The 24,546-nt window shown below is 38.8% G+C and overlaps 1 protein-coding gene across 1 annotated transcript in view; it reads right to left on the reverse strand.

The window, feature by feature from the left end:
• cdk19 (cyclin-dependent kinase 19) overlaps nt 1-23,371 on the reverse strand; it is a 106,355-nt gene extending 82,984 nt beyond the window's left edge. Inside the window, exons 1-2 of the mRNA XM_034161712.1 lie at nt 23,109-23,371; nt 12,183-12,258 (exon numbers count right to left, since the gene is read on the reverse strand). Of these exons, the coding sequence (XP_034017603.1) occupies nt 12,183-12,258; nt 23,109-23,236 (204 nt within the window). The 5' untranslated portion in view covers nt 23,237-23,371. The remainder of the gene's footprint in view (nt 1-12,182; nt 12,259-23,108) is intronic.
• Between the last annotated feature and the right edge of the window lie 1,175 nt (nt 23,372-24,546).

The raw sequence follows: 24,546 nt of genomic DNA on the forward strand, positions 1-24,546 counted from the left end.
TCACAATTAAAATAAGGACACAGACAGGGGACAGATCACAAGGACAACCAACCAGGATGAAAGAGACAGACAGGGGAGAGATCACAACACTTAGACTTCATTTACATCAAACATTAAGAAATACAACCGTGTGGTTCTGTACGATAAATCTGTATCAAGAAGGCGGTTCTCAAAAACTACGTGACCACGCTAGAAGGAGACGGGTGAGGGAAGCCACTAAGACACAACTCTAAAAGAAGTATGCAGAAACTGGGAATTGTGTAATGTTTTTTATTTTACATACATTTTACATATTGTCCCAACTTTTTCTGATTTGTGGTTGTATATGTTGCATTTCTGAAATTACAGAACTGCTTGAAAGAAAAGTGTAAACATTTTATTGTTAGAACATTAACTTGTTAGAACAAATGAGAACACCAAACCTATTAAAAAAGGAGGAAAAAAATGGACATCCATGTCCATACTTTGAAATAATTTAAACAAAATAATGCAGGCTGATTTGACACCCCATATTTTTGGAAAATAAATGAAAAAGAAATAAAATAAGAGTTAACCCACCTTGAAATAAATAAAACATATAGCTTTAGCCTAATAACTTTGAAAACATAAAAAAAAAAAATCAAAAAAAAAAATCAGCCAGTTAGTATTTTTATTATGAGTTCATATTAGTGTTCAGGAACTCATCGTGTTTTTGTTTTGTTTCCTGTTATGTGTGTTGCACTTGAACATAAAACACAACTACATCAGCTCAGGATCTAAAATAAATACTTTTGGAAAATAACGGCCTATTAATGGACAGTATTCAAACCTGCTGAATGTGATTTCTGCTTCTGAACATCAGGTGTGTTTTATGGGTGACTTTTATTCAGTGCATTCATATGTTCTCATTTTTTAATAGAATTTTCTTGATTTCTTTTGTCTGTGTCGATGGACTCACTCTCCCACGGCAGAATGTAGAATCTGAGTTCACAAAGTTCTCGCCTTTGTGAATATACTCCGTGTGATTGTTTGCCTGCAAAGGTGCTACAGTTACATCACAGCCTCACTTGGTCTGAAAACCTCTGAGATTTTCAAATTAAAAGACACTGCTGCTCAGGGAGAAAAAAAAAAGATTTATAGACACAGAGCCTTGTCAAAAGTACAAGGAGCCGCTGCAGACGGGTTAAAGAGTCGCATGTCTGTGACCCCTGATCCAGTCTGTCTGCATGGAAAACACAGTGGAAATCACAGGGCACTCTGGATCCCAAAATAACCAACAGAATAACATGAACCAATTAGATCGTTACTCTTGGGTACTCTCAATGCCACGAAGAAAAAAAAGCAAGAATGAAGACATGCCAGGTGACTTTTACTGAGGTGAATTCTGAAAAACATTGTAGATTATGTGAAAGAAAATTAAGACCATTTATTTCTGAATGATAATGAATTAAAGTGAGCTTTCAAAGCAGTGGAAGCACTATTTTTATACGAGTGGCACTGTGAGCCACCATGAGGTAAACGAGACACGTGTATTCATTCATAGATCTCTACTGGTGAATAATTTCACACACCAGTTCAGCATAAGGGTGATTCTTTAACTACGGGCACTATTGGCCTTGTAAATGTAATTTCCACCGCACCATTGTCTTACAATATAAAGCGCCTTGGGGCAACTGTTTGTTGTGATTTGGCGCTATATACATGTGCTCTGATGTCACTGTTTATCTCCATAGAAACTACCCAAACAATCTTTCATACAAACTGTTTAAAGGGACATTACAGTGTTGTGGTGGAAATGACGGCAATAGTGTGGGACAACTACATTTTGTTTAAAAAAAATCACAACAGTTGTATGACATTGAATACCCCAATTATGTTTTGATTATTTTACTGATATTTTATTCAGAGATATTTTAAAACATTAGAAAAAACGTTTCTTTACCATTCATTTTTATCATTGAAGATCAAAAGTCTGGGTGTGGGACAAGCACAAAATGGCAATATTTGCATATAATGATGATGAAAAAAGGTGAAAAAGTCATCATAGACTACTAGAACAAATTTCTTAACACTTTCATTGTAAAGATAACTATAAAAGTGTGAAATTTCCCCTTTTTTCTGTTTTTCATACAATATGATCAAAGGACATAAGTGCCTGTAGTCTAAGAATCACCCATAAACACTGTAATCCATCTTTATTTGTGAGAACTAGAACACATTTAATCTAACTCAAATGGAATTCCATTAATCTACAAGTGATGGTCTAATAATGGTTTGACGTTTTTCCCATTGTTCAACGGCAAAGATGAATAAGTACTCTAAAGAATTTTTTGAAATATCAGTGAGTCTTCTCAGATTGAAACAGTTTAAGACTGATTTATTTTTTAAACAAAACTTGGTAAATTTTGCTATCTGTAAGGTAATTAATGTATTTTCCAGAGTAAAGTCACACCCTTTTTTCCATATGTGGAACTCACTTTGTAACACAGCATTTTCCTGGGGGCTCACTGAAGCACATGTGCACACCACAGCCTGTGCTGTTACGTAACATAAGGACTATTAAATTACAAAAATAAGCAAGATGGACAAATAAGCATGTGTTTAATAACATACTGGATGTTATTTCACTCAGATTAATACAAATAACTGACTCACAGTGCCTGAAACACCACAATGAAGTCAATTAATTTTTTTTTAAATTGCCTCTTTAAATTGGGATTTTTGTGCAGCGTTAGAGTGTACTTTTAGTCGTATGTTTTTGTTTTCATCCCCTCTTTCAGATCCCTCAGATAGCTCCTCTGGATCCAGCACAGATCCACATTGACATTTGGTGCAACTTTTACGCTGGATGCCCTTCCAGATAGAGCTCCAGTTTTACATGGAGAAACCTGTTCACTGCTCCTGGTCTTCTTAAATGGTCTCCCAGCCGAGTACTAATCAGTACCTACTCTGCTGGACGTCAAAGATCTGATGGGATCACGTGTGCACAGAGTGGCACAGAGACACCAAAGTCCAATTATCTCCCCTTACAGAGGTCAAAACAGAATTAGTTTTCTTTCTGCTCATCTTCATTTAGTTTACTGCCATTGTGTGAAGTTTCATTTAAATTTATAAACCAGTTTAAGAGGAGTTGCATTTGGAAGACTAACAAATAAACAGTTGGGGAGTTCCTACAGCCCCAAAACTTTTGTTTGTTGGGTGTTCCCCATTGTGGGCAGAGCTCACTTTCAGCAACAATTACCAATTATTTATTCAGTGATTTCCTTCAAAGGGCTGCTCCAACCAAAAATTAAATGCTGAATTTACAGTGTTTCATTCTTCTGGCTGCTTCCATTTGTATTGAGTTGCCACAGCAGATCCAGAATAGAGTCACAGTGACAGCGTTTACATTGGATGGAGACTGAGGCATAGATGGGATTTGAACCTTAAACATCTTGTTGTGAGGAAAAAGCATAACCAAGCCCAGAAAAAGGACATCCTCATATCGGAGAATCTGGGAACAGAAACTGAATGGCTTATTGGAATTAATGCAGGGCAAAAGAAAAAAATATTTCAGTAGCTTCCTTCTAAACAAGTCTGTTTACAATCAGTCCTTACATGGAATTGTCCTCCAGCTTTTATAAGAATTCAAAACTTTACAATGAATAGCAAACATCTTTGTTATAGGCAGGTCAAGCAGAGACGGGGAAAAAAAAAGATGTCAGAAATAAAAAGCTACTCTCCTCCGAGGAAAGGTCACGTTTTTCTAAGACATTCAGATGGAAAACACTTTATGGGCTCCAAACATTTAGCACCAAGGCCGATTCTGGCAAATGCTGCTGGTTCACTTTGTAAAAAGCTGCTCATGATCCAAACCAGCTTTCAGGTCAGTAACCACCACAGAACGTTTGTGGGCAGCTTCTGGACTTGATGTGCACATAGAGCTGGGTTTGGAAAGAAGAGGCGTCTAAGAAAAAATAACTTTAGTTTCAGGGTGACACTCGATGTGAAACCTCTTGCAGAAGCTGATCTGAATCCAGCCGGCCTGTTTTCAATGATCAGCAGGCCTGGTATTGCTGTGAAGGACTAATCGACTGGATTTATGTAGCTGGCAAACAGCGGGTCGATCAAACGCCTGCAGTTTGCAATGTGCAGCACGCTGACGGACACCGGTCACACAAAAACACTGCAGCTCTGCACTCAGACAGCAGCAGCTTTCTGCTACTTTTTACCACAAATACAACTGATGAAGTCAAACACAGTGTCAGACTGGAGCTTTGAGGACGATCAGCTCAGTGACGGACCCGGAACAATTACAATTCGGATCCACTCGAACACACACACACACACAAAAAAAACCACATTCATTTACACTTTTAATTCAGTAGCATTCTCATCTCTGCTAATAAAGTTCTAATTTCAGCCGAGCTGTCACAAACACAGTCAACAAGTCAACGAAATATTAATAATCTGGCACTATTATGGAATTATTATTGTGAAATAGTTCATCCTCGACGTCGTCCACGTCAGCCTGCTTCCCCATCGTTTTCAAACGTATGGTTTTCAATGCAGTTGTAATGAGCAAAGACTGTTCCTCACGGTGGAACCATCCAGGATGGTTCCACCGTGTGGTGGATGTAGTGAGGTGCAGCACCAGTGCATGTTCTTAGACCTGACCTGCTGACTAAACCAAAAACAAAATCCTGTTTTTCAGTGATACTTGGACTGACTCCTCACTGAGGACAGTGTCTTTGGCCAGGTGAAACGTAGACACGTCCTTGACCTTCTCCAGCTGCTGGGGTCCTAAACACTGAAGCACCTGCGTGCTGGATCATGACCAGAGAAACACACCACATGGACAAAATGTGGGCGCTGATGTTCCCTTTCAGCGTCAGTGATCCTCCTCATCTGAATCTCAATAACTAACCGTTTGTTTGACACAAAGTCATTCGAGCGGTTTCAGATACGGTCTGTGAAGTATATGTTAAAGCTGTAAAGCAACATGAGGACGGAAATTACAGCTCTTCAGATGGTTGGAATTCTATTCCAAATGGGACATTCATAACTCTGAAAGAAACCTGAAGACAATTACATAGAGTGCAAATTACACAACCCTAGAACAGGACAGATTAATGTGGGGCGGGAGAGGGGAGAGACATGCAGCAACTTCTTTGTAGGGCCACAACGTCTTCTGTACCAGATCAGAGTCCTGCAGGAGGATGCACCACTTTCAGAGACCACATGCACACTTCATATGTTAGAAAAAACATGATGTGACGGGACAATATGATAAATACAATGAAACATTGTTCATAAAAATGGTCAACACTGGCTGAAGAAGTCTTTCTGTGTAAAACCAAGAATGTTTCCATGTGTAGAAGGAGCGTCTCAACATGGAAAACTCCTAAAACTTCCTAAAACTCATAACAACCATTTTACAGCACAACCAAAACACATTTCAGTAAAACCAAACTCTCTCCGCCTTTTCCGCCTCAACTCTGAATGTGACGCTCCAGCTGCTGGAGTGCAGAGTTTGCTCAGCGAAGCGAGGTAGTGGGATGAGACGCACAAAGACTCCTTTGTTCTGCCGGGCCAGGCCAAAAGATTTTTTTAAGCAAATCCAGCTTCTGACAGTTGTAATGTTCAGAAGACAAAACTGAGGCAGTAAATAAAGCCAGTGCAGATTAACAGCTGCATAGATCTTCAAAATGCAGGAACAGTTAGTAGAACCTGGAAGTATTCCTTTCAAATGACACAAGATTGACAATTACTTCCAAGAAAAGAAATAATCTATGACAGCACCCAAACAGCTGGTTTTGCAAATCAACTCTTCTTAAGCAAAAAACAGAGAAGTTAATTTATTTGGTGATCACTTATCCGGAAAATACAATCAGGCACCTGATATCTAAAGCAGGTCAGCTTTGGGAGCGTTGGCTGTTGTGGAATTCCACATTCACTACATCAGAGGACTGCTTTGAGTCTTTACCAAAAAAAAAAAAAGCATCCATGCAGACCCAAGGTCCATCCTCGTCCTCAAAACAGAACCATCTATCTACGACACCCGGGTGTGATGTGGGAATCTTCTTAGTCTGAGGTCTCAGCAAATGAGGAAAATTGTGGGTTACAGACACAAACAAAAAAACAGACAGGGACGAAAACATTACCTCCTCCAACTTCGTTGCTGGAGGTAATAACACCATTAGGGTGATTCTTTAACTACGGGCACTATTGGCCTTGTAAATGTAATTTCCACCACACCATTGCCTTACAATATAAAGTGCCTTGGGGCAACTGTTTGTTGTGATTTGGCGCTATATACATGTGCTCTGATGTCACTGTTTATTTACATAGAAACTATCCAAACAATCTTTCATACAAACTGTTTAGGGACATTACAGTGTTGTGGTGGAAATTACAGCAATAGTGTGGGACAACTACATTTTGTTGAAATAAAATCACAACAGTTGTATGACATTGAATACCCCAATTATGTTTTGATTATTTTACTGATATTTTATTCAGAGATATTTTAAAACATTAGAAAAAACGTTTCTTTACCATTCATTTTTATCATTGAAGATCAAAAGTCTGGGTGTGGGACAAGCACAAAATGGCAATATTTGCATATAATGATGCTGAAAAAAGGTGAAAAAGTCATCATAGACTACTAGAACAAATTTCTCAACACACTTTCATTGTAAAGATAACTATAAAAGTGTGAAATTTCCCTTTTTCTGTTTTTCATACAATATGATCAAAGGACATAATAAGTGCCCGTAGTCTAAGAATCACCCATTAGCATCAACTGCGATGCTTGAAGGTTGTTTACTGAGCAAGGTCCACAGATCCACCTGGCGGTCCATCGTCTGTATCAGTTTTTGGGGTTGTTGTGCACCTTCATGACATATTATGAGCATTTTTTTTTTCAAACCATGCCTAAAATCTAAGGCAGGAAGCAAATAGTTTCCCTCCTTCAGTTTATATTAAAAATGGGCTCACATTATTTTTGCTGCTCACGTTTCCATTAGGAGAGGTTCTGTCATCATAAAGACAGCAATGTGATGACACAGGAGCGCAAAGGAATCTGGGACAACTGCAACAATACCCAGACAGCAAATAGATCCGGGCCGGATGTAGTCCGACAGATGTGGACCGCATCACAGCACAGTGGCAGGAACAAGTTTTACAGGGGTAAGTTCAGTGGATCTGAGGAAACTGATTTGTATCTATACACACAGCTCAGTGTCCCTAGACTTATAAAACTTAACTGTCGTAAAGAAACAAACCGCTTTGCAATAAGCATTTAAAAAAGCCTCAGTGACGATCACGATTACAGAGTACAGAGTTTATAACCGCTAATGGATAGTTTCTGCCGAGTACAGATAAAATTGCTTATCGTTATGCCCCATGTTCCTGCCACGGTGCTGTGATGCGGACCACATCTGTCCCAGATCCGTGCCAGATATGGTCTGTAAACGGTTGGTGTTTTGCGGATCCAGTTCAGATCTGGTCCGGATCTGTTCCAGAACTGTAAAGCAGAGCCATGCCGGATCTGGGCCAGGGTGCAAAAACTGTCTGGACCAGATCTGTTTTCAGGATTGGTACCAGATGTTGGACTACATCCGGCTCGGATGTATTTGCTGTCTGGGTAATTAATAACGTGCACGCTCATGGTCAACTGCAGTCAGAAATGCACTCAATGAACTATACGTATATCATAACAAAACATCTGTTTGTTGTTTGTGTTCCTCACGTGGAATAACCCAACAAAAAAGCGAAGACTTACCAATGGGATGACAAATATAACTAAATAATTAAAACAAATGCAAAGTGGCAACACTGGGTGGTGATAACGACCACACAAAAAAATTTTATGAACATCTTGCCATCATAACCACTTATGGACATAATTTTAACAAGCTCACAGCATACAACCTACCAATTATCAGAATAAGTAGATAATTATTTATCATTACAGTTATTCCAGATTCCTTTGCGCTCCTGTATCATCACCACACTACTGTCTTTATGACGATAAAACCTCTCCTAACGAAAATGTGAGCAGAAAAAAAATAATGTGAGGCCATTTTTAATATAAAACTGCAGGAGGGAAACTATTTGCTTCCTGCTTTGTAGTAGCAGGTAGAGATTGAGCTGCTTGTTTCTGAGGTCAAAAGATGCTGTTTAGTTCACACAGACGTCTTTTGTAGGTTTTGACACCAATGAGGCAACACGTGCTTCTAAAAGGCATTACTTATTGTGTATATATTAATTCAAGGAAATGAAGAAGGTATGTGGATGCACGCGGTGATGGAAGCAGTGGTTTCTAGCTGCAGTTTCCTTCTTCTACCACTAGATGCTGTTCGTACACACAGTCACAACTGTGTGTGTCTATTTCCACACATTTTTCTAAGTAAAAAGCAAGTCCCTTCGGCTGCTCCCTTGATTTCACTCGGGGTCCCCACAGCAGATCAAAGATGGGTCTGCATGTTGATTTGCCACAGGTTTTACGCTGGATGCCCTTCCTGACGCAACTCCACATTACATGGAGAAAAGTGGCAGGGGTGGGGTTTGACTTGGGAACCTTCTGCACTGAAACCAAGTGCACTAACCAGTTGGCCACCACCCCTACCACACACACATTTCTAAGTACAAGTCATTAAATTCTGCATTTGTGCAGAAATGTGTGTAAATATACACACAGCTCTGGAAAAATTCCACACTTTGCATAGAAATGTTCATGTTTTAAGCACAAATTTGTGCATATGATTGTTGACAAATGCGGATGTTTGAATGGGACGTAAATGCAAGAGGACAGATAGTTTAAAAGTTTTTGTTCTGCCCTCTTAATTCATCAATTCTGACACTTCAGTCTACCAACTCTGTGTTATTGTGTCCAATGACTCCAGATCAAAAACAGCTAAAAGGCATCAACATGCTGACTTTCTCAGGAAAAGCTGCTCAAGGTCTGATAAGATTACTGCTGGGAAAACCATAATAATGTTCACCTTATTTTAAGTCAACAACAAGCTAACTTTGACATTGGCAGTTTTGCGAAGACAGTCGCTCTTCAGAGGGCAAAAGATAAAACATGACATCAAGCTTATTGAGCTACTCTAGAAAAAACAAAAACCAGCACCACAGTGACATTACTGGATATCTAGCAGCAAAGTTACACTCAACACCAACAAATACACCAACAGGACCCAAAATCCCCTGTCGGGTTTGGAACACTACCTCTGCAGGGCCAGAATGTTTTACCAAATTATATTAAACTACACTACTCACATTTATTAAAGGAGCAGGTACAAATTGTAATTTATGCTATACAGTTGCAAGTGAATTAACATAATTGTGTATAAATTAGTTTGTTTTGATGAGTATTCCTGAGTGGTTTAGAAATTTTTCTCAGGATTTAAATCCACAGAATAACCCAAATCAGCTCATATGGAAAATGAGCCCATAACACAACAGCTGGGTATGCAAACAAAACATTTATTAAACCAAAGTTAAAAATTAATCAATAAAGTTTGAGCACACCCCCCCAGCGCACGCACACACACACACACACACACACACACACACACACACACACACACACACACACACACACACACACACACACACACACACACACACACACACACACACACACACACACACACACACACACACACAGCTGGCATCGCTTTGGCAAACTCCTGATAATCCTGTCAACAGTATAAAAACACACCAGCTCCAGATTTAAAGGTGAGTAGTATAGTTTCATTCTTTAAAATCATGTCTTGCAGTCCAAAAAATTTACAAAACATAATAAAATGAAAACCATTCTGGTTCTATCATATAACCTATAGTCCAGAAATGGACCAACACTTTTACAGTTTCATGTCAGTGATTTGTGGCTCGTTTTTATGGGTTCAGACCAACTGTTTCACTGGGTTTTGTGAAAATGAGTTTGTTAGCTTTGACAAATAATGATTTTTTTTTTCTAACTTTTTATCTGCAGTGTGTGTGTTAGTGCTTGGCCAGTGATCTGACTCATCATCCATCAGATAATGACTCAGCACAACACAAAGCAACAACAACTCCAGGCTGTGACTGTGCCGCGTCCACTCCATCTGTCCTCCAGTAGTCACACTGAGAAACAGAGACATGACGAAGGGCAAAAGAGGGAAAACAAAGCAAAAACTCACAGGAACTAAAGCTATAAACCCAGGAACTAAACTCTGTTTACTTCCACTGGATGTCAAGGACTGAACTGTGGTATCAGCTGTACAGCACTATGACACACACACACACACACACACACACACACACACACACACACACACACACACACACACACACACACACACACACACACAACAATCATTTTGTTGTGATGTTAGTTTCATTATGTGTCTTGTTTCGCTGATTGTGATCCAACATGCAGGTGGCCCTGTGGACTGGAGAAGGTCAAGGACACGCCCACATGTCACCTGGCTGTGGCACACAGACGGATGCACATGTGATGCCTACGGTTACTTTCAAGAAGTGGGAGTGGAACAGTCATCTGGCTGGGTGGCTGCCGTCCAGAACCCACAACTGTTAACAAGTTTGTTTTGTGTTTCTCTGAATGCAGGACGTCAGACTCTGAAGTCCCTCTTCACCGTCACAGGTACCAGTGTTCTGACCGGACACCAGAGGCAGGTGTGCGGTGGCTGCACCATCTTATGTGGTGTTTTTAGGAGGGTAATTCGTGCTGATTGTCTCTTCTTGTAAATGCACACTGGCGACCCAGAAACTGTACTTTCTTGAGGATAAGTCACATTATTATTATTATCATTATTATTGTTATTATTTTACAATTTGGGAGGTCCTGCAACTGTGGCTCAACTTATATACACTGAAAAAAAATTACACATTTATTAATAATAATAACAGTAATAATAATAATGCAACTATTTATGTGGCTTTCCCAAGAATCAAAGCACTTAAAAAGCAGATCCCAATAATAAAAGAATGAATGACAATAAATAAAAGTACACAACAATGCACAGAAATCGAAAATTAGAGCTGATAATACAAAATATTACTCAGATCCTTAATACTCATAACGTCCCTGCGAGGATCATTCCTTCACACCTGTTGACTGGTGTCTGTCCAGTCAACAGAGTCCTCAGACGGTGAACCTCCAGCCTGCTGACCGTTAGCTGAGTTAACCTCTGCTATAATGTTTTACAGTCTCTCACTCAATAACTTTTCAGATTAATAAAAAAAACAGACTTAAACTATCTCTGCGGTCCTGCAGAGGTGCGTGGCAGAGAGCACCGTCCATGTTAACGTGCAGCTAAAGGCCGTGCACATGTGCATTCCAGACTGCAAGTTTGCACAGGACTGTGGAAGCTTACTGCAGCATGCAGCACATGTGGGACTGGAAACCAGAACCCCTTACATAACAGCCAGCATTCTTTCTCTATCTGCAGGGCTGCCTGAGACCCACCCCCACCGCAAACACTCAACCACCATTGTTCCCGGGAAGGACTGTGGCACACAGAGTCTGAACAGCAGCCGCCCGTGAATTATCGCACTGACCTCACGGTGGGAAGCCTGCGTGAACACAGATGACACGAGTGCACGTCGAGCTGTTTGTTAATGCAACGTTTTCCACTGAGACAAATATAGAACAATCAAAGACAGATCCCTTACGTAACAGACAGGGGGCCTCGTACAAATCCAGGAACCAGTTCCCACATTGTCCTGATGGAATCCAGATCTAACTGCACATACACGCTTCCATGTCAACAGCAAGCGCCATTCAGAATCTAAATTTAATCAGAGTTACAAATGTGTTTATGGAGCAAACATCTGCTGATGTTTTCATTTCAGAAACACGTGTTCATTTAAAAATAACTAAACACACTTTTCCCCATCAGCAAGAGTGAAAGTGTGAAATTACAAATTATTGTTTTTTTCCAACTGGGAAAATAAATAAAATGTAAATTGTTATTTAAGGTTGAATTCAGCTACAGAACATCTTCTGAGCTGTTTTTCAGTAACATCAACATGAATAAATACACTAGCTGGGTGAAATGTCAAGAACCGTCATAAACTACATCTTAAGCCACCTTGACACATGCACAAATTTGATCAAATTCATACACGTGTCAAAGTGGCTTTATAATATTCAGCTTCAGTTCTTAAAATCTAAGAATCAACGACACAAACAAAAGCGTGTGACTCACAGCAATTTCCCTGCAGGCAGACATCGATATTCCAGTGCCTTCTATTTGTTTTAGTGCGTACTCCTTCTCATCTTTCCTGCAGGAGAAAAAGAGAAAGAGAAAGAAGAGTATTTTAAAGAGCACGGAGTTCTTTGCAAGGGCAACTGCATGACCTTTTCAAGACGTACGTGAAGAACCGTGAGTGCTGGTTTGAAGTTTGGCTGTTTCAGGAAAACTGGAGCAGCTTCACCTGCACGAGGCTTCTTTTTTTGTTGTTTTTTTTACTGCTCAGAACACATTTGACCTTTGACACAAACCCAGTTGAAACACAGAGTGTGCATTTCACTTCTTGCCGTGGTGCATCACACTGTTTGCAGAAAAAAAAAAAAAAAAAAAAAAAAAACAGCCAGTGAAATGTGAGCCTGCAGAAGATCATCAGCCAACATCTATCGATGGTTTCAGACCAGCAGCAATCTCATCAACACATGAGACAGGACTAAAAGGAAGTGTGTCCCATTTAAAACAGCACACAGAGGAGCCTGACTAAAACATGAACAGACAACATTATCCAGCAAGCGGATGGTGAGGATCAAACCGGTCCAACCCGCTTCACTCACTGTACACTGGAGATCCAGCTCACCAAAGCACACATTTAGGACATTACCAGAGCAACACCTGGTCTCAAAAAGACACAATAAATATATTTACAAGTCTATATAAATCTCACACAGGCAGGTCCATAAGTATTTGGACAGTGTGCAAAAATAAACATGCTTGAAATGCAGAATTCTCCTTTTAATTCAAAGGCTTTATTTTAATGAGATTGAAAGTAACTGCACATTTGACTGCTGGCTGCTAGGGGACTGTGTTATTATTCTAAGAGTCTCAGACGCATTTGGAATGTGAGTAAACAGAAACATGATGTCTCACTCCTCCACCAAGGTCACGAGTTTCTGAATGCTTAAAACGTTTTCCCAATCCTGGATCCAAAATAAGTTCCAGATCAATTCAAAAGTAAAATACCTCATTTCATAGCATATTATCCATCTGCTCACCAAATTTCCTCAACAGCCTCTCGCAGCTTTTTGAGTTAAATTTTCCATGTAGTACTAAACATTCTTCTGAATATCAGTTCCAGAATGTATTCTGGGTCACCTCCAAAACTGAATCACTTATTTCCCAGAATATGATCTATCTACTCACAAAATGTTATTGAAATCAGTTCCTTACTTTCTGAGTTATCCTGCTAACAGACAAAGAAGCAAACTGACAAACGCAGGTAAAAACATCAGCTTTTTGATTGAGATAACAAGCAAAAACATATCGCTGAGGTCAGAAAACCCCAAATAACTAATGTGGTGATAGAAACAGGCAGCCAGATCAAGAACACGTGCAGGAAGTCTCTGTATTCATGTCAGACAAAGGGTGAAATGTCAGTTTAGATCAAAACAGAACATCAGATATTCAAATCAGCTTCCTGTTGAAGCTGAAAAATGACAAAGGTGTCTGAACATGATGACTGATGGGAAAAAGTTAACTGAAGGTGCAGCGAACCTACGAAGATATGTGCGGTGGTTTTTATTATTGTTGCTTTGTGTGTGTGTGTGTGTGTGTTACTGTGATTTTTATTATTCACACACTCTGAAGTATAAGAGGAAGATTTTCATAGACTAAAACAGCTCAAATCTAGGCTTGAGTCTCCCATGTGCCTTCTGGCAAACTGTATCTGAAATTTCACCTCTTCTTTTTCAGAAAACCTTTGAAGGTGCAGTTTCTTCGGTCACGGCCACAGAACCCCTCAGAAGGCCTCAGAGTTGTCTGGGGATCTTGGTCTTGCAGGACATGAAATTGGTTCATTTGCATTTATTTTTGAACATATTCTAAATTCTGTCCTTCAGAGTCGGGCTGCAGAATGCAGAGCAGGTCTGTACTAACACTTCTGTTCGATCCCGCAAAAGGTCACATCATCATCCACAAAGTCTTCACCAACAATCACACCCATGTCACCACACTCCACACCCTTAGCCAAGACCCAGAACAAAGCAGGAGCCCAGACAGATCCCTGATGGATCCCAGAACTCACTGGGAAGAAATCAGACTGGCAGTCACTGAAGCTTTCCCTCTGAGAATAAAATCCAGGCCACCGTGAACGCTGACAGAAGCAGCTTTTTTTTAATTCCACTTAAAGTTGTGTAGTACATTTTTCCAAAGACAGCTCCAACCCACAATATTACAGCCGACTTCCTGCAGCAGTGCATGCCGGGATTTATCCACTACAGCTCAGTTTCCTGTCCATGAATATCAGATTTACTCAAGATGACATCTGTGCATATGAACCAGCTCCTGCTTCAAATTTCAAAATTTTTATGCATTTTTTCCTCATTTGTGAAGCAGGAGGACATCTGTCACAGCGTGCGTCCATCCTTCTCCAAAACTTATACTTTCTACATGATCTCCACAACCTTTAGCCCATTTTATCAAGAGGAAGAACACATTAAATTTTGGGGTGAATGAGACACAGATTTGAGTTTTTGGTTTATTTATACCTTGTATGAAATTTCTCGAGGGAAGCATCTCTAGGACGTGGCAGAAGTACACACTCTGCTGTCCCACCTGGCTTTATTCTTTATTTCTACAGCGTCATTACGCTTTCACTTGCAGCTTTAATGGTGACTCTGTTTACAGCAGGCTGCCTGCAAAATGATGATAAATGTGCCTGAAGTAGATAAGTGAGGGAAGCCACCAAGACACAGACACAACTACAAGCTTCAGTGACTGTCAGAGAGACTGTACACAGAACCACAACAATTTTTTTTATATGAAGCATGTTTGACTCTTGGATGTAGTTCTGATGCTAATTAAAGCTTCATTAATCTCTCAAAGTAGTGTTAATATTTTACTTTTTTTTAGATCTCCACAAAACATTTTAATTATAAAATTTAAAAATAACATTATAAATCAGCAATTCTCACAAATCGTTATTTTGAGAATTACTATATATATATATATATATATATATATATATATATATATATAAAATCACAACAGCAACCTGGAAAAGAAAAACAAAACAAATACAACAAAAAACATAACTGGTTAATGCTTGAGAATGCAGACTTTAGCCAACACACAAACAAACAAACAAAACAACAAAAACAAAAATATACATACTGAGTAACAGATCTTGCAAAAACTTTGTTTTTGGCAAGATAACAAATATTACATCTTTGGCAGAGGGCATAATAATGCATGTGTAGAACAATGGTTTAACAATTTAAAAACAGATTAAAATGGTTTAACAATATTGGTGTAATATTGTAACTGGAGCAGCATTTGTTAACCTCAAATTTCCCCCAAAGAGCAGAGAGTCACGTTAAATTATAAACACCCGAACAAACAACCCAGCACCTCCCTGTAGCATCCATCTAAAAATATCTTCTAATCGACCAGGTCTGGATCTATAACCAGATCTGAACCCAATCATGTCCACGGACCATCTGATACGTGACACGAACGTGTTCCAATTACTGTCAAGATGAATACATTAGAAAAACAAAAAGGGCCGGGTTTTTCCTCTATATTTACAACATTATACAAAAAGCAAAGAACACAAAAAGAGCATATCAATCATAAAAATAATCCAAAACATTATAAATAATTATCAAATAAACTGTATGTATAAACTAAATGTTATTTAATGAGTTCAAACTCAATTTCAATTCAATTTATTTTCACTTATATAGCGCCAAATCACAACAGAGTTGCCTCAAAGCGCTTCACACAGGTAAGGTCTAACCTTACCAACCCCCAGAGCAAAAGTGGTAAGGAAAAACTCCCTCTGAGGAAGAAACCTCAAGCAGAACAGACTCAAAGGGGTGACCCTCTGCTTGGTCCATGCTACAAACATAATTTACAGAACAATTCTCGGACAAATATACAAGAAATGCTATTGGCGCACAGGACAGGAGGATCGCCAACATGAATACAACTCCCATCTCTGGATGGAGCTGCACCTTAAACAGAGGGAAAAAACAGAATCAGGCATCAGAAAGACAAAAATACTGTATAATTTACCAGCATTAAACAACAAGAAAAACAGAGAAATACTAAGGTGATCGCCGGCCACTAGCTCTAAACTTCACTAAAAGACCCAGAATTTAAGTTAAGTTGAGGCCGCAGCCCGCTCCAATTACTAATAAATAAATTAAAAGAGTAAAAAGCGTAAAACAAAACTGTACCAGTATGCTAGCCATATGAAAGGGAAAATAAGTGCGTCTTAAGTCTGGACTTGAAAATCTCCAGACTTAAGACGCACTTATTGAAACTCAACAATATTTTCCATAAGTATTTTTAAGGCGATTAACGAACATCTCAATTTCATTTACAAAGTTGAGCAAAAATGTATAATTCATAATGAAATCTGTTTTAAAGACCAGCAGCTTCAATAAAATGTCCTTCAATGTCTTCTTCATCCCAAACTTTGTTTAATACAAACAAAAACATTTGCAAATCCACTACATATTTTAATGTTAACATGTTTAACTTTTCTTACTGGTAAATTACCTAAAATTCCACCACATGTATTATTCTTAGTGTGCTTTTCTGAAACATATATAACTGTCTGTGATTTACATCTGTGTTAACTCAGACGTTCACAAAATAATTAAAATATTGATAAATTAGGAAAAAGTAAATAATATTTAATATCTCTGTCAACTTTGTTAAAACTAAAACAATCATATGCACTTTTACTCATTTATGGTCAATTATTACACCTAAAATGTGGTGTGAAAAAATAATAAATAAAAACAAGAATGCTGTGACAGCACAATATCCCCCCCGGCTAACGTTGCTTGGTACATTCTTGTAACATTTCAAGGTCTGTGATAACAGTTGTTTTGTCAACACACATCAGTACTTCTATCAAAAACTGTTAAATGAGCTCATTTTAGTGAAGAATTTCTTTCATAAATCAAGAGAAACATTTATTGCTAATGAATCACAGGATAGAAGAATAAATATATCACTTTTCTAAGTTAACCTGTTGATTCAGACTCTGCACTGAAAAAAAATAAATTAAAAGGAATTAAGTTGAACGATATAATATGCGTATTACCAACCTCTAACAAGGACTTGTACCAAGTTTCACAAAAATGCTCCTAAAATGTGACAGGAGTTGATTTCAGAATGCAGGCACCAACTCATGAAACTGACGGAGTTTGGATTTGTTAATCAAGGGCCATAACTGTGGTAAAATTGGCCCAACTCTAACAATATGATAATATGAGTATTATCAACCTATAACAAGGACTTGTACCAAGTTTCACAAAAATACCTCTAAAAATGTGAAAGAGGCTGATTTCAGAATGCTTATACTCTTTTTTGGGTTGGACGGACAGACAGACAGAAAGATGGAAATCACCACAACATAATCCTGTCTTTGGGCTTTTGGCCAGCGGGGGATAAAAATCTCAATCTCAAATACAACTATTGACAAAGTCATAGTTTTTCTCAAGTTTAATGGTACTTCATCCATATCAAATCACCTTTTTTAATCCATTAATATTTTATCAACATAACCAAATATTACCTGTAAATAAAATAGAATACAATATATTTTGAAACTTTACAAATATCACCAATATTTAAAATAAAATGTCTGAAACTCAAAACTGAGCCTTGCAGAACTCCATGTTTAAACACTCAGAAACATATCAGCTGGTTGAATATATTTTTTATCCTTAAATATTTCTTTTAGGGGCTAAACATATTCTACCAAGTGCTTGCAATTTAGAAAATATGTCATAAAGAAACATGTCAGCCAAAGGGTGCGTGTTTTTCACACTGCGAAGAAGGACAGAGGTCATGTGATCACCACTGTCCATCTACCTGTTTGTATACAAGACATCTCAAAAACCAAGTGACAGACTTCAATTTTGACACACATTCAAATCTATACTCAACAAAAATATAAACGCAACACTTTTGGTTTTGCTCCCATTTTGTATGAGATGAACTCAAAGATCTAAAACTTTTTCCACATACACAATATCACCATTTCCCTCAAATATTGTTCACAAACCAGTCTAAATCTGTGATAGTGAGCACTTCTTTGCTGATCTAATCCATCCCACCTCACAGGTGTGCCATATCAAGATGCTGATTAGACACCATGATTAGTGCACAGGTGTGCCTTAGACTGCCCACAATAAAAGGCCACTCTGAAAGGTGCAGTTTTATCACACAGCACAATGCCACAGATGCCGCAAGATTTGAGGGAGCGTGCAATTGGCATGCTGACAGCAGGAATGTCAACCAGAGCTGTTGCTTGTGTATTGAATGTTCATTTCTCTACCATAAGCCGTCTCCAAAGGCGTTTCAGAGAATTTGGCAGTACATCCAACCAGCCTCACAACCACAGACCACGTGTAACCACACCAGCCCAGGACCTCCACATCCAGGATGTTCACCTCCAAGATCGTCTGAGACCAGCCACTCGGACAGCTGCTGAAACAGTCGGTTTGCATAACCAAAGAATTTCTGCACAAACTGTCAGAAACCATCTCAGGGAAGCTCATCTGCATGCTCGTCGTCCTCATCAGGGTCTCGACCTGACTCCAGTTTGTCGTCGTAACCGACTTGAGTGGGCAAATGCTCACATTTGCTGGCGTTTGGCACGTTGGAGAGGTGTTCTCTTCACGGATGAATCCCGGTTCACACTGTTCAGGGCAGATGGTAGACAGCGTGTGTGGCGTTGTGTAGGTGAGCGGTTTTCTGATGTCAATGTTGTGGATCGAGTGGCCCATGGTGGCGGTGGGGTTATGGTATGGGCAGGCGTCTGTTATGGACGAAGAACACAGGTGCATTTTATTGATGGCATTTTGAATGCACAGAGATACCATGATGAGATCCTGAGGCCCACTGTTGTGCCATACATCCAAGAACATCACCTCATGTTGCAGCAGGATAATGCACGGCCCCATGTTGCAAGGATCTGTACACAATTCTTGGAAGCTGAAAATGTCCCAGTTCTTGCATGGCCGGCATACTCACCGGACATGTCACCCACTGAGCATGTTTGGGATGCTCTGGACCGGCGTATACGACAGCGTGTACCAGTTCCTGCCAATATCCAGCAACTTCACACAGCCATTGAAGAGGAGTGGACCAACATTCCACAGGCCACAATTGACAACCTGATCAACTCTATGCGAAGGAGATTTGTTGCACTGCATGAGGCAAATGGTGGTCACACCAGATACTGACTGGTATCCCCCCCCAATAAAACAAAACTGCACCTTTCAGAGTGGCCTTTTATTGTGGGCAGTCTAAGGCACACCTGTGCACTAATCATGGTGTCTAATCAGCATCTTGATATGGCACACCTGTGAGGTGGGATGGATTATCTCAGCAAAGGAGAAGTGCTCACTATCACAGATTTAGACTGGTTTGTGAACAATATTTGAGGGAAATGGTGATATTGTGTATGTGGAAAAAGTTTTGGATCTTTGAGTTCATCTCATACAAAATGGGAGCAAAACTAAAAGTGTTGCGTTTATATTTTTGTTGAGTGTACTTTAAAAAATTAATTTTATCTCTTGTGAAACAAAGATTTGAGAATTCAAAATTTTCAAGTTCAAAATTTTAGACATTTGGAACTTCATAATCTTGGGGTGAACACATGAACAAAAAAGATGAAGAAAAGAAAGAATTGTGGTTTCAGGGTTCAATAATCCAACTGTATTCAAAGAAAATTGTAATGTCACTCATTTGATTCCCAATTTGGGCGACCTGTGACCTCTGCTTCCATCTCACAACATCTGCTGCCTCTCCAATGCACCTTCTATAAAGGTGAAAAACTCAATAAAATATACTTTTATGAGTCCTTGCTGTTAAAACAACCGTTATTCACACTGTTTTGCAAAATAAATAAATAAATAATAATTAACAGAATTATTCAATTAATCCTGCAAACAAAAAAGCAGAGAAACTGACAAAACAAATATGTTGTTCCTGAACCGTTTCATCAGAACACAAAAAGCAGAAAATAGCTCAACAAAAACAAGAAGTCATATTCAGACTGTGTGGTTTTACACTCAAACTACAACCTTCAAGTTCACCAAGAATATTTTTGCTCTTTTCTTCTTGATTTTATTCTCTGATGTGTTCAAGCTTCTCAGAAGAATCTTTAAAGATCCTAGAAATTCCTCAATGACATTATAACATCTACTATGTCCTAATATGTGTATAAATATCTCTTCATTGATGACAATGTCACTGTTCTTGATTTTCCATGCTGAGATATTTGTGTTTTTTCTTTCTGTCTGCCCATCTAACTCCGTCCTACTGTGGCATAGTTCTGTTACCACTACTGCAAATTTCCCTATGCGGGACTAATAAAGGAACATCTTATTTTATCTTATCCTCATAAGTTCACCATTATAGTGATGAGGACACCAAAAGCACTTTATAGTAGTATTTGTTTTATTTTTAATATTATGCTACACTCCAGCCAACACAGAACTCAAATACCCAACCTCTCACCTGAAAAAAAAAAGATCCTCCGGGAAACTTGGTCTGGATCCATCGAGTCGAAACAGACATAGAACCCATCATCTGACATCACTGAATACGATGGAACCCGCAGAGCGAACAGAAATAATCAGATAACTGCCAAATTAAAGCATTTTCCCGTATAAATTTACAAATAGAGGCTGATAGAAAATTACACTACAAATGTTCCAGATCATCTGTTATAGTATTTCTAATTAATCATGTATTAGGCACAGGGTCTAATCTTTAAGAGGTATTCTACTGCAGTGTTAATAGTTTTGTAAATGTGATCACTAACAGTCATAACTCTGTCTTGTTTACGTCTGGTGTTTTGGGGCTGAAAGTGGGAATTTTCAACTGGGAAATTCCAGCGTCCTATTTAGTCTGAAACGCAGAATAACAGCTGAACAGTTTGTGTCACACACAAAGGACAACTCACAACGCACATTTCATTACAAACACACGATGGACAAACACAGCGCAAGAATTCTGGATGTCCTATCAGCGTAAACATGGCCGCTGGCGTCCATCACTTAGACAGACCCCATTCCACCGTGTTAGCGAGGGCACGTGTTAAACAAGATACACACCAGCCAAATATTCAACTTAGTGTTCCATTTCCACAGACAATGTTTGTGTAGAGAATTCTGTAGTGAAACTTAAAGACCTGCGTTACCTGTTTAAAGAGCAAATAAACTCCTGAATAGTCTCGTAACATAATTTAGAGATGTTAAGAGGTCTTGTTCAAGGCTAGGCTAACACAATTAGCACTATTACTACTAATAAAATTCTAGGTTTATGTTAAACAGTCTCATAACATAACTTAGAGATGGTTATATTGTTTTGTTCAAGGCCAAGCTAGCACGATTAGCGCTATTACTACGATTAGTTTAAAATTCTAGGATTAGGCTAAACAGCCTCATAACATAACAGAAATGGTTAAGACGTTTTGTTCAAGGCTAGGTTAACATGATTACTGCCATTACTACTATTAGTTTAAAATTCTAGGCTTACATTAAACAGTCTCATAACATAACTTACCCATGGTTATAATGTTTTTTTCAAGGCCAGGCTAACATGATTAGCATTATTACTAGTTTTAGTTAAAAATTCTAGGATTAGGCTAAACTGCCTCATAAGATAACTTAGAGATGGTTAAGAAGTTTTGTTCAAGGCTAGGCTAACATGATTAGCACTATTACTAGTATTAGTTTAAAATTCTAGGTTTATGCTCAATAGTCTCATAACATTTAGAGATGGTTATAATGTTTTGTTCAAGGCTACACTAACATGATTAGCACTATTAGTTGTATTAGTTTAAAATTCTAGGTTTAGACGAAACAGCCTCATAACATAACTTGAAGATGGTTAAGATGTTTTGTTGAAGGCTAGGCGAATGTGATTAGCTCTAATACTACTACTAATTTCAAATTTACATTAAACAGTCTCATAACATAACTTAGCAATGGTTAAGATGTTTTGTTGAAGGCCAGGCTAATGTGATTAGCTCTAATACTACTACTAATTTCAAATTTACATTAAACAGTCTCATAACATAACTTAGCAATGGTTAAGATGTTTTGTTGAAGGCCAGGCTAATGTGATTAGCTCTAATACTACTACTAATTTCAAACTTTAGGTTTACATCAAACAGTCTCATAACATAACTTAGCGATGGTTAAGATGTTTTGTTGAAGGTCAAGCTAACACAATTAGCGCTATTGCTACTATTTGCTTAAAATTCTAGTTTTATGTTAAACAGTCTCACAACATAATATAACCATGAACTCTTGCTGTCTTCTAGAAGTTGAGGCTGTTTTTGACATCACTAAATATGGAACACTTTAAGCTTTGTGTGTGGGCGTGGCACATAACACAGTTTATCTCAGTGGGCGTGTCTCACAGATGTGGATTTCCGTGACACATGTCACAAAAACAAGTAGTTTAGATCCTAAATGTTTGTTTACAGCGGGAGGGTTTGCACACATACAGGATAACGGCATTTTGGAGAGGTTTAAACAGAATCCAAACCACATTTAACTGCAAAAATGTAGCTATAAATCCATGTTAACCTGTGAAAAGTTAAACAGAGCAGCGCGTCAAAATAAGGACCGCGAAAAGACGCTGGAGGGGAAAGAAAAACTATCGCGTGACGTGACGATAGCAGCACTTTAAAGACACAAAACGTGTCCACTAAAAGACAACATGCGTCCGAAATGAAAATATATCTATTTTTAAGAAGCTCCTCAGCGGCGGGGGGAGGGGGTGAGGGAGTGCGTTACATGAAAACAAAAACACGGACACACACACACACACACACACACACACACACACACACGAAGCCCGCAGTCAGCCCCACGCCCGCACAAACACGCACGCTCACGCCTTTCTTACCCATCTTTGCGTTTGGCTTTATAAACGTGCCCGTAGGTGCCTCGACCCACTTTGCAACCTTCATATTCGAACAGATCTTCCACTCTCTCTCTCTCCGCCGCCAGCTTTGTTTTGAAGTCGTAATCCATTCTAACCCATATATACGTCTTAATTTACAGTCAAATGAAATATTAATTATTACATGCATTAATTAAATAATCTGGTCGTTTTTATTCCCCCACCATTTCCTTGTTTGGGATTTTGGTCTGCTCCGCTTAATGTTCACTGGCTCGTTGACGTTTCTAATTGGCGCGCAAGGATCTCTGGGTAGTGTAGTCTTTTCCGGCAGGCGCCGCCGTTCGCCTGCTTGTACTCGGGGAAATGTGAGAAACTACAACCCGCATTCGTCGCTGCGGTTTGTTGCACTTTGCGTATTGCAGACATCAGTGCTTTGACTTTGGTGCACAAACTGAGAGGAAACATGGTCTGCACACTGATTTGCAGATTTAGCGCATATTTTATTTTTAAATCAAAGCGTGAAAGTGATGATGAATTCCAGACGGAAAATATAAATAAAGACTCATGCATTGTTTTAAACTGATGTTTCCAAAATTATAATGTTTTAGTCAACTTTCTGATTTTAGATTTTCTTATTGTCACTTTGTACTAAATCATAATTTCATCGTTTTGGTGTTTTGTTAATTAATGCTGGTGTTTAAGCTGAGACTTATTTATTTTTGTGTGACCTTGAAGTGCTGCTGTGACTCATGTTGTTTATTAAGAATGAAACTGAAAGCTGTAAGATCGATCACACCGACAAAAACGAGTGACATGGGCTCCTCTGGGAAGTTTTTGTGATGTACAGTGGTGCAAGTGGTTTGTAGGCTTCACTCCCAAGAAAAAGGTCCCTGGTTTGAAGATGTGGATTTACAGCAGAACAGGAATCCAGTGTAAATGTGTGCCAAATTCTCATGCAGATCCACATCAAATGACCTAAAGCAAAATGGAAGAAGCCAAAACAATCAACCTACCATCCCTGGTTCTCAAGACCAGGCACCTAAGTGGCTCTACTCTACTCTTTTCTACTCTCCTATTTTACTCTTCCTTTTTAGATATACCTTAGTATACTAGCATAGTTCCACCTTAGAATTGGAATATAATATATAAGATATGAACAAATATATATGTATATATATATATATATATATATATATATATACTCAACAAAAATATAAACGCAACACTTTTGGTTTTGCTCCCATTTTGTATGAGATGAACTCAAAGATCTAAAACTTTTTCCACATACACCATATCACCATTTCCCTCAAATATTGTTCACAAACCAGTCTAAATCTGTGATAGTGAGCACTTCTCCTTTGCTGAGATAATCCATCCCACCTCACAGGTGTGCCATATCAAGATGCTGATTAGACACCATGATTAGTGCACAGGTGTGCCT

This window comes from Thalassophryne amazonica, chromosome 21 (assembly GCF_902500255.1).
Source record: "Thalassophryne amazonica chromosome 21, fThaAma1.1, whole genome shotgun sequence".
Taxonomy (NCBI): domain Eukaryota; kingdom Metazoa; phylum Chordata; class Actinopteri; order Batrachoidiformes; family Batrachoididae; genus Thalassophryne; species Thalassophryne amazonica.